The 11,733-nt window shown below is 44.6% G+C and overlaps 1 protein-coding gene across 2 annotated transcripts in view; it reads right to left on the bottom strand.

Annotated features, from left to right (window-relative positions):
* LOC121657783 (nucleoside diphosphate kinase homolog 5-like) overlaps positions 1-4,692 on the bottom strand; it is a 27,848-nt gene extending 23,156 nt beyond the window's left edge. The window contains exons 1-5 of one of the 2 annotated variants that reach the window (XM_042013875.1): positions 4,315-4,692; positions 3,274-3,351; positions 3,006-3,172; positions 1,003-1,208; positions 603-703 (exon numbers count right to left, since the gene is read on the bottom strand). In XM_042013875.1, the coding sequence (XP_041869809.1) occupies positions 603-703; positions 1,003-1,208; positions 3,006-3,134 (436 nt within the window). In that variant the 5' untranslated portion in view covers positions 3,135-3,172; positions 3,274-3,351; positions 4,315-4,692. The remainder of the gene's footprint in view (positions 1-602; positions 704-1,002; positions 1,209-3,005; positions 3,173-3,273; positions 3,352-4,314) is intronic. The other variant, XM_042013876.1, reaches the window with a different exon arrangement.
* Positions 4,693-11,733: the final 7,041 nt, after the last annotated feature.

Genomic DNA, 11,733 nt, shown 5'->3' on the forward strand with positions numbered 1-11,733 from the left:
AACTCACTGATACAGCTGACAAAAAGCATCAGTAGACACGTTCTTCTAGCAGTTTCACTTGCACCTTTCTGTCAAAGAGCAAATCCTGTTACATTACAAACCAGAGATCCTCTTGCAGCCTTTCCAGGTTCTAAGGCCCTTTTCTCTGGCACTTAACTTTGGAATTGCACTATCATGTGAGCATCCAGCTGCTTTTGAATAGGAATTACTCAGCCTGAATCCAAGTAGAAAGTCAGTCTTCTCAAGCCAACAGGAGTCTCCAGGGCTGACAGTGCCAGAAACACTCGCTGGAGTGTAGCAGCTTCCTAATTTCTTCTCATTTTACCCAGCTTTGACTGCTCCAGTTCCCAGAGCAGAGTTTGAAAAGTGGAAGCAATCTTTGCAACTACCCTGGCTCTTCAGATAGATTTTTGGTAAGCCTTTCATAGCAGAAAATGTCAGCTTGTAGATAAAGAGACCCACAAGCCTATAAAGCAAACAAACCCAACCTCTTCTAAATCAATTTTATCTGGAGTCAGGGCAGAGACAAGTAATACCAGGGAAGGACAGGGAAGAACTCCATCCTCCCCAAGACTGGCAATGAACCAACTGCACCATTTTACCTTCTGGAAATATGAATCGAATTTCTCTCTCTGCTGAGGAGATGCTGAGACTGCCGTGGAGCCCATTCCTCAGCTCATCAGTTCCATAGAGTGCTCTTAAGCTAAAAACAAGGGAAATAACTGCTTGGAGGGCAACTGCAAATCCTTTCCAAGCTTCTGCAGCCTGAGAGCGCAGAAGAGCAATAGATATGGACTAATTAACAAGACATTGGCTTGATTTTGTTTTAAACATAAGAAGTAGCTACCTAAAACTTAATTTCGTGCACTCAGCATTCCCCATAAAATAAGTGAACTTTGCATACTATAAAACAACAGTGAAAAAAAAAAAGAAGGAATTCTGGTCTCAATCAAGAGAATGAGAAAATCCTGCTGACTTGCCCAAGGCCAGTCAGTGAGTTACCTGTGAGGGTGAGTTCTCCTAGCTCTTAGGCTGTTGGATGGTCCAAGCAATTCCTTCCAGTATGAGACTGCACAATTTCTAGCAAGAACCATAGCAACTATAGGACCAGAACTCATATAGACTGTTAAATTAGGAAAAAACACTTTTCCAAATTGTTCTCCGTAGAAGTTGCTACACTGCTCTGGGCTTAACTGGAGCTTCCGTTTCTATAAAGTGTAAAAGACAAAAAAAGAATTAAAATAACTTGCTACATTGAAACAGCTTAGAGCATTAAAAGACAGGATATAGTCCTCTCCTGCAGTCGTATCTTCAAGTGCAGAACACAGAGTAACTTCTGAAACTAATCTGATTCTCCCAGATACGATCTTCTTTGAGATACAGAGTAACCAAGAGCAAAAGTTTTCCAAGTTAATTATGAAAACAGCCCAATGGAGTAAGATGTGATTTTAGCCTACGCAAACGACAGCATTTTCTAACTGCTGGATGACAGAGCACTGTACAGAAAAAGTGAAGAGCATTACAAGGGCAGGATTTTATTACTCAGCTGCTACAGCATAATGTTCTACTTTTAAACAAGTTTCTCTCCAGCCCACATTGTTAATTATGCAATTGTTCTATTTTTCTTTCAGTGCTTTGTGACTCTTCCAATAGCTGCCTAGCCTGCAAGTGGCCAGGATCAGGACAACTTTGGGAGGTTATCAGAAACCATAGGGCAGTCAAGAAAAAAATTTTAAAGTGCATTCTTCGAGCTCAAACTTATACAACGCAAGAGTTCCATATACTCAGAGTCCTTTTGGTGTCAAAAGTCACTGCAGACATCAGAAGACTCTACTAAGATATTGCAATTAAATAAATAAATAAATAAATAAACTATTTTGTCTCATCTTCTGATACATATTGAATCAATAGAAACATGGAATGGTTTGGGTTGAAAGGTGTCTTAAAAATCATCTTGTTTCAAACCCCCTACTACCATGGGCTGGGACACCTTCCACTAGACCAGGTTGCTCAAACCCCAAACCGGGCCTTGAACACTTCCAGGGATGGGGTGGCCACAGCTTCTCTGCGCAACCTGTGCCAGGGCCTCACTATCCTCATGGTGAAGAATTTATTCCAAATATCCCATCTAACCCTGCCCTCTGGGAGTAGAAAGCCATTCCCCCTCATCCTGTCACTCCAAGCCCTTGTCCAAAGTCCCTCTCCAGCTCTCTTGGAGCCCCGTTAGGCACTGGAAGGCTCTCTCAGGTCTCCCTGGTGCCTGTTCTTCTACAGGATGAACAACCCCAGCTCTCCCATCCTGTCTCCAGAGCAGAGGGGCTCCAGCCCGTGGAGCATCTTCGTAACCTCTTCTGGAGTAGCTCCAAGAGACCCATAAACAAATAAATGCAAATAATAAATACAAATAAATAAAACAACGAGAAAGGTAAGGGAGGAAATGACAAGAACCAAACGAAATGAAACAAGACAATGTGGGGAGGAGGGGGAGGGGCCCCCACCGCCCACAGTCGCGAGGGCGCAGCGCCCCCCAGCGGCCGCCCGGCCGGTCTTATTTAAATATTTATATGGTCATTTCAATATTCATAAGGCCTATTTACTGGAAAAACAGCGGAAACAAAAAATTAGTCAGACTGCAACCGGCCAGCTACCGAATTCAATTAATTCTCTAATATCCACTTGCACAAAATCTTGTGAGATCTGAATGCTGCACTCTCCAAAGAGTTGCCTTGGACAGTTCACACATCTGCTCCATACGTTTGCTAAATCTGAGTTTATTAACAAAATCTGTGTTCTCCTGTGGTCAGCAAAATAGCTGGCCTGCTCTGTTCCATCCCATGCACCAAAAAGCATCTCCTTACAGAATCTGGCAGCAAAGTTTGATGATATGAAAAACATGAATCGATTTTTGGACACACAAGCTTTTAGTTACTGGCTTGATTGCTGGAAGTTAAATATTCTCCTGACTTATAAACTACAGTTCTTTTCTCTGGAGCACAGCCTGTTACCTGAATGATGTGGAATCCTGATCGGAGAATGAGATCCTCTATTTCTTCTTCTTTATCGATGACATCTGGTTTGATGATAGCCAGAGTTCTTTCCACATAAATCTGAGGTTCAGGCATTAAGATCTCCATCCTGGCTTCTAAATTAGAATTCACTTGCCTCTTTTGTACTGCAATGACACCAGTGCATGACATTTGCAGTTTGTCTACTGCACAGTCACCTGTGGTGACACTCACCATGCAGTCCAGGAACAGAAAGGGTCACACTCACCTCACAAAATCCATGTGAGATGTTCTCTGCACTTGTTAGCACTCTGTAGTTCACATTCCCATTTTCAGTGCAGTGGAACTTTGTGGAAAATAAGGCCAAAATTTAATGTTGTTATTCACTAACAATATATGGACAATACATGAGGAAAGAGGGGCATTATCACACACCTTGATGTGGCTCCCTGTTCTCCCACACCCTCCATCCACCACGAGCTCCTTCAAACCCCAGATCTGTATCCTCACACATGACAACTGTGGTGTGGGACTAATGACTTGGAGCTGGTCCACCTGTAAGCCTCAGGGTATTTCTCAATGGTTATTTAATTCCTGTATTTATGGGCTCCAGACAAAGGGCCAATTTTCTCACTGAGCAGATGCACTGGCAAGCTGAGAGCACAGAACCGTGTTGTGAGTGGTGGAACCAGTGAGGGGGCTTCCTACAGACCTGCGACCACTTGCAATCTTCTTTTCATCACAGAATGGTTTGAGTTGGGAAGGATCCTAAAGACCATCCAGTTCCAACCCCCTGACATGGGCAGGGACACCTTCCACTATCCCAAGTTACTCCAAGCCCTGTCCAACCCGGCCTTGAACACTTCCAGGGATGTGGCAGCCACAGCCTCTCTGGGCAACCTGTGCCAGGGCCTCACCACCCTCACAGCCAAGAACTGCTGCCCAATATCCTACTTAACCCTGCCCTCCGTCAGTGGGAAGCCGTTCCCCCTTTTCCTACCTCTCTTTGTCCTTGTCCAAAATCCCTCTCTAGCTCTTTTGGAGCTCCTTTAGGCACTGGGAGGGGGTCTAAGGTCTCCAAGGAACCTTCTCCAGGCTGAATACCCCCAGCTCTCTCAACCTTTTAGAGAGACTTGCGAGAGCAGGATGCTGCGGGGGATCCTGCCAGAGCCTCAGAGAACTCCACACAACGGCACCTGCAGCCCTTCCCTCGCCCACTGCCCGCCGAGTCCCCACGCTCCCAGCCCTGGCTCTCTCCATCCATCCTGGATCAGACAAAGACACGCAGACCCTGCCTGGCTGCAAAGACCTGCTTCCTGCTGCAAAGTCCGCTCGTAATCGCCCCGCTCCACCTGCCTTGGGGCCCGGCCGGGCTTTGCTATCCCGGCCTCCGGGACTCCGCCGGACTCGCCGCTGTTGCCGGGCGATGGCGGGGCCCGTCCCGGGCACAAGATGGCGCCCGCGGGCCTCGGCGGGGCGGGACGAAGATGGCGGTCGGGAGCAGGAAGGTGATGGCGGCGGAGGCCGAGCGTGCTTCACGGCCCGGGACCGCCGCGGGCTCCGCGCACACGACGGGGGGCCGTGGCTGCCCCGAGATGGGCTTCGCGTGTGGTGCGGGAGTAACGGGGGAGTGGCGTGATCTCCGGGGCTCATCTCAAAAATCTCATTCCTCACTGACAATAAAAGCTTTATGTCGGTTTCACCTCACGCTCAGAACTGCTGAGGGAGCCGTGCGCTCACAGCAAACGCTCATGAAGCGACGTAACGCGATTTATTGGCGGGGAAAAAAATAAAGGAAAACACAGCAGCCCTTCCCAGGTCATTTATGAGTGTTTGCAGGGAGGTTTCCTTTGGACGCGCCTGAGCGGCAGCAGCGAGGCGGGAGCTCTCGGCACACCCCGGGCACTGACGCGCACCACAGCTCTCTAATGGTGGTTCCGAGCACTGCGTGGGAATTGCAGCGTCTACCCGGTGCCACTTCACTTTTATGACACAAAGATGTTACGGGTTGGAAACCTTCACCGTTTTGTAGATTAAACCATGATGAGCTGGGCTTTAAGCAGAGCTGGGGAGCCGCATTCTCTGGGAATTTTCCCCAGATTTTACCCCCGTGGTGCAAGTTCGTTTGCTCCCTCCACATCCCCTGCTTCCCCGGCTCTCTGGGGGCACTCAGCGGGGAGGAATTACAGGACAGGCATGGTCCATCCAACATGCTCCATAGTGGCTGGGAAGCCGAGGCGCGGGGTGCCCCGGTGTCACCTCCCGTCCTTGTTTACCGGCGCTCCCGGGATGGACCCGGGCCAGCTGGCTCCGCGCTATCGGGGTGTGGGCTGGTGAACGGCCCCGATAACTCCTGAGCCGGCTCCGCCGCCCTGCTCCTCTCCCTGCTTCTCATTCCCTCTTGTCACCGTGTTCTCAAAAACTGTGGGATCCGAGGTGCTGGAACACCTGGGGCCCGCGGCTGAGTTCAGCCAAAACTGGACATAGCACTCAAACCCTTGAGGGTGACACTTGACAAAGGGACAGAGAGAAAACATGGGTGTGCTGGCTTTAAATTTTAATGATTTCAGACTGAAAGTAGATGTAAAGGAGAAAAGACAAAAAAACCCCAACGATTTGAAGCTAGAGGTACTGACACTGTGTGCCATGGTTAGCTGAGGAGATAGGAAATTTACAGCAAAAGCTGGAGTTAGCGTAAGAAAAATCCATTTTGCCTTGATCTTTTTAATGAGTAATGTGAATAATATAAATATAGAAACAAGAAATAAAAATATGCAGTTATTTCCTTGCAGCCAGCTTGAAATATATTTAAAAATGAAAGTCTGATGTTGTTATTTATATACCTTAAAAAATAAAGGTTCCAAGTGCATAAGACAAATTCAGATACAGGCTTCCTTCACCAACACAGGCACATGGCATTTGTTTCTTTAACAGAAATACCTTACCCAGTATTTCATTTGAAGACATTGTAAACACTGCAACTTCACTGAGATAACGCATAAACATGTTTTATTTTTTAAGAAATGCTGATAGAAAGAATGCACCGGTTTTTTAGTCTAGTTCAGTGTTAATTCAGCAAGTAATTTCTTTTCAAAGTCAGTGAGCACAAGTCTGACAGCCCTTGCTTAAATTTAGCAGTTCAAAGGCTTCCTCTGCCTGCATGAACACTTCAGAATTATTATTACATAAGAAATGTTGAATTTAATATCTGTGTATAAAACACTGTTAACGTGAATCTCTTGCAGTTTCTTTATTGTGTGCATTTTTCAGCTACCCAGGCCATAAACCCCAAAGCACTTTTCCGCGCACCCCGAGAGGCTGCAGTTTGACCAGAGCAGAGCCCTGTGCACCTCCCTGCCCACCACGGGCCCTCGGGCTGTGTCACAATTTCTGCTGCCCGCTGTTTCCAGAAGCATTTCTGGAGGGCGGAGACGCTCTAATTTTAGTACTGGGAGAATCCTCGGCTCTCCAATGAGCGAGCGGCTGCATCTGGAGCCGCAGCCAATTACCCGGGTTTCCTCCTGCTGCACTTCTCACGATGGTTTAATAATGCAGAAGCACAAATTTAAAATGGCCCCACATGTTAAGAGAAAATAACAGTATGTGCTTCCTAACAAAGCCGTTCTACAGCAGTACAATCTCAAAAATTCCATAAACCTGACCTTAGAACAATGTGTTAATGCCATTATATTATGTCTATGATCTTCATAGTGCTTGACATAATATTTCTGATAACTAAAAGGCTGGTCTGAAGCATCTTCCCTAACTTCTGTAGGCCAGGGATGTGCTTTTAGGAAAAGAAACAAAAAAAAAAAAAAAAGGAAAATTATAATTACAGTGCAATGAACCACTGTGGTTCTGAACACTTCTCAGGGCATAGCCTGGCTGCTGTATCTTATCTGTTAAGCGGTTTAACAAGCCTTAGTTGTCTCACTTATTTTTAGCTGGCATGGAATATAACAACACTAAAAGATTGTGGCTGCAGGTGTATTTACATCCTAGCAACATCAGATAAGTAACATTTTAAGGAAAAATATTGTTTCAGAACTTTGTCCTCTGATAGTGCAAGAAGGTGCAAAAACTAATGTCTTGTAAATTGTTACAAAGGAAGGAAAGAAAAGAATGATGAAAATAAGTGAAGAAAAGCTAAAGAAATAATACTAACTAGTAAAATTGATTAAAAATGAAGCTTGCACATCTTTTAGCTTTGTTTGTATTTTGATGTTAAGTAGAGAAAAATGTGTTTGCTTCAGTAGCAATATTCTAACTACACATTTACCACACATACAACTTTCATCCATCATGGGCTCTCTTCTCTTTATTTCCTTTCATGATGAACTGTCATACCTACCCACAGCACCAGCTTACCTTCACTGCTTGCTCCATCCATGCTTGCTCTTGCAGTGCAAAGTGTCTCTGACGGAAATCCTGTGATCAAGGCAACTTCCTCTGCCACACGCCTACTCTCTCCTCCATTTCTGCCTTCTCACAACTAAACAATTCTCCTCCTGCAGCTCATCTGTACGCTTGTAATCCCAGCAAGCTTTTCATTGCTGCTGCTTAACCCTTGTCAAGCCTTCCTGTCTGTTTTCCTCTACTTGTTATCTCACCATTTTCTTTAAAGATAAAAGTGATAAAATATTCTCTTCATGATTCCTCTGTCTACAAGTCTCCAAGTGGCAATAACAAAAAGCTTATCAACGTGGCTTCTGTAACTCCATCACTTGCCCTGAGAACTTCACCCCATTTAATTTCTTGATCTTCCCAACACTCACTCCTTCATTTGTTCACAGCTTTAGTCGTTCAGTCTGCTCTGATTCCCTACAGAGATATGCTTGTCTCTTTTACCATTAAAAAAAAAAAGAAAGAAAGAAAAAAAAAAAAAAGTCTTTGGTATAAGTGCCTCTTTTGCCACCTCACAGGTTCTTCCAGCCACGTCTCTTGCCAGGTTCTACACTAAATCCCCTTCAGACTTGGTTTGGCTTCCTCTCATCATCTGAAAGCTTCTCAATCCACCTTAAACCAATCTCTTGTTTGACCTTCAGTCATATTTAGCATATCTAACTCATGTCGTAGCTTAGTTTTTGCAGTTATTCTCACTTTTTGCTTTTCCAGTCACTGTTTCAGCTTGGCTTGTCAGTCCCTTCCCTTGTGTTTCTTTTCTTTTTCTGCAGGCGCAGTAGTGAGCCCCATCCTTGACTCTCCTCCCTTCCCTCCAAGCTCACAGGCTCAACATCCCAATGAACCTTTTGTTTCACTCTGTAAAGACATCTGCTTCCTGCCAGCCCTACAACTGAATTCCAATACTGCCCTTTCAAATAAACACCTTCCTGCTTTATCCTACCTTGTTGCTCAGGATGAGCTCCTGTTGAACATCTGTACAGGTTGGGGCTGACAACTTGTTTCCTATAAAGCTTCTCCTCATCTATATACAGACATTCTATATAAATACTGCATATAGATATCAGGCTTTCACCTGAACTTTAGAGCAGAAACACCTGAACGTGTTTGCTGCTTCATTGTTCTACACAAGGTTTAACATAATACTGGCTTGGATTATCCCTGAGGCCACCAAGCTCAGAGATAAGTAGTCACTGTGATCCTACCACAATGAAGAAATGAATGTATGAATAAACCAATAAAAATCTTTTGTCTAACAAATTAAAAGAGGCAATTGGTTAAATAAGGCTTTTTTTGAAGATATCTTGTCAATGCCTACTTAAAGACATCTTCTATTCACCTTAATTCCTGTAGCATAAGGAATCCTTTTTGCCATACTTATTTTGAGCCGTTACATTCAGCCCCATCATTAAAATATATGGGATTAATTGCATAGCTGTTATTATTATTATTAATAAAACATATTTATTTATGCTGTGCATAAAGACTAACTCAGACAGAACCTTCCAATAGCATGGTGTTTGTTATAGAGTAGGCAGTCTGTCATCTGAGATGCTTACAATCAACTTAGACAAGACAGGCATAGGATGTGGGAAACAGATAAATTACACCAAGTTTCAAAGCAATGAATATGTCGTTTCTCTCTCCTTTTTTTTTTTTTAGAAGAGAAGCTAGAAAAATCAACACAAGGGAAATAATGAGGAAATGGAGAGGATGACCAAGAAAAAGAAAGAGGTAATGAAGACAGGTATGGCACAAAACTGGTATGAACAGACAACAAGGGCAGGGCTTGGCATAAACTGCAAGTTTGATAGAACAGCAGAATTAGACCCAAGATCAGAAAGCCCATATGCAAGTAAAATTCAATGGAATTTCAGTCAACACCATGAATAAACATAGCAATTACAGGATTAAAAAAATGGCAAACAATGATAGATTTTTTTTTCAGCAGTAAATGTGTGATATAGGAAGAATTACCACCCTAGAAGGTATGTGTGTACTTTCCTTTGATTAACCACAGGCTTTGAGTGGGGAGTGAAAAGCAAGACCAAAACCCAAGTCACAGCCCAGAGGAATTCTTTAAAATTACCTGTGGCATGATGGGGCCTGGTGAGACAAAAAATAACCACAACGACCCATATTCTCAAATTTCTCAGTCCTTGATGTCTAGATGTGTAAAGAATGACTTTGTTAGTTGGGCCAGCCACAGTTCTCAAACCAGGCTGCTTAGCCAGTCTACAACCACATTGTTATCCTGCTCTTGGATATGGGACACAAAAGCTTTAATCAAACAGCTATTAACATGGGGCAACAGGGAATCACAGAGAGCCCTGCCAGTTGGGGCCTGCTGTTCGGAATTGCCAGGATCAGAGACTGAGAGGGACCTGACCAGGAGAAATGGGCAGCTGGAAACGAGCACGGCTCTAAAGAAAGCACTGTTCAGCAAGAACAGGAAAACACCTGACAAAGTGCCAGTGGTAGGGAAGGATGAGACAGGTTCAGCAAAGCAATAAGAGAACTGGAGAAATAAAAAAAGAAGAGAAAGTAAAGGGAAATGTATGTAGAAATCCTAATGAGATGACAATCATTCATGTTCTTGGCAAGGCTTGATGAAATACAAAGCAGATGTTATTGGCAGTGAGTCTTCCAAGAAAATGAAGTTATAAATATCTGATCCAAGGCACTCAGGTTATGTCCATCACCTGAGCCTGACAGACCCATGTAAACTGCTGCAAATTTCAGCTTACTCTTAGGTGCTGGTCCGCAAACTTGTAACTTCAGCACAGACGTATTTCTGCAGTCACCTGCCACAGCTGCATACACAAAAACCTGCAAAAAGAAGGTGGACAGCGAACCAGGGCAGTGGCGCCCACCACTTCAGCCGTGCAACCTGCAAGCCTCAGTGTGGCCTTAGCTCCCTGTGACTTAAACAAATGTGTGGTATTTTCCAATTAGGCAGGCTATCAGCACAGTGTAACAGAATGCACTTAGCTGACAGACGGTGGCTTTGATGGTTGTAATCACAAACCACACCTTTTTGGTACAGACCTGAGAGGTTTAAAATCTAAGCCAAAGCTGCCTGAAAAATCACAAGAAGCCCCCTTGTTGGATGTGGGGTAAGCTCCTCTGACATGGTATAAATTATGATATCTTCTAAAAAATTCTTTGCTTCTAACATTCTATTTAAAGTTCAGTACAAGAAAACAATATAAAAATATATTCTCATAAAGATGAGCATCTCTATCAGCCAACATCTACAACCTGTCCTGAGGCCATTACAACTTGTGTAGTGTAACAAGTGTACTGGCTAGGTGCTCTTTCTACTGTCTTTACTGCCCTGACTTCATAGAACATTTTTTTACAAAGTTCAGCCTAAAGTTTTGGTTGAGAGTTTGTGTATAGAGTACCCTACCCTGTCAACAACATATGTTGAGACAGGCATCTCTAAAGATGAATTCTGACCTACTGTATTTAGGATAAAAACTGTTCTAAAAGCAGCTCACTGAAGGACAGCTCATGATCCAGACAAGATCCCAGACCAGATCACTTAACAAAATGTATCACCACAATCTCTATTCACAAGTAGCTGTGGGCACTCCTGAGTTTTAACAGCAGATGAAAGTTGAGCCACAAGCCATATTGGGCAGAGGGTGGAGCAATAACGCGTGCACTCATTAATGCAGTAACTTAGGTAATAATTGTTACTTTTTGCCCACAAGCAAAGGGCTTAACTGTTACGGTTTTTTTAAAGGTGTGTAAGCTTTACGTGTATATCTAGAAGCCAAAATCTGCCCCTTTGGTATGGACAAATAGGACATTAGGAGCTGTATACCGTACAACAAAGTATGGTTACAAGGAGCAGTTGTCCTCTGGACTTCTCACCCACAGCTTTGCCAACAAGGTTGACATATCCTTGGGCAAAAGGAATTAAGGCCCGGGCACGTGCTCAGCGCTTCAGCTCCCCGAGTTATGTAATATCCAAATCTAAGTTTAAAAACAACAAACTCTGGCCCCCCTCGGTTGCAAAACCAGCAGAGCTGGAAACATTAAGCAAACCTCTCGTCCTGGAGTAACTGAGTCAGTGCCCATAACACACCTCGAGCTAAAACAGGGTGGCACTCTTTAAGTAAATACAGCGCTCCAGCCGCAGCCGGACGTTCCCGTGCCGAACCCGTGAGCTCTGGTCCGCCGTGGCCGAACCAGGGACCGTGCTGGGAGCGCAGCCGCAGCCGCAGCCACAGCCACAGCCACAGCCACAGCCACAGCCACAGCCACAGCCACAGTCCCAGTCCCAGTCCCAGTCCCAGTCCCAGTCCCAGTCCCAGTC

Source organism: Corvus kubaryi, unplaced genomic scaffold, assembly GCF_017639235.1.
Source record: "Corvus kubaryi isolate FWS band 111438036 unplaced genomic scaffold, C.kubaryi_AGA036_p1.0 split1-37374, whole genome shotgun sequence".
NCBI classification, from domain to species: Eukaryota; Metazoa; Chordata; class Aves; order Passeriformes; family Corvidae; genus Corvus; species Corvus kubaryi.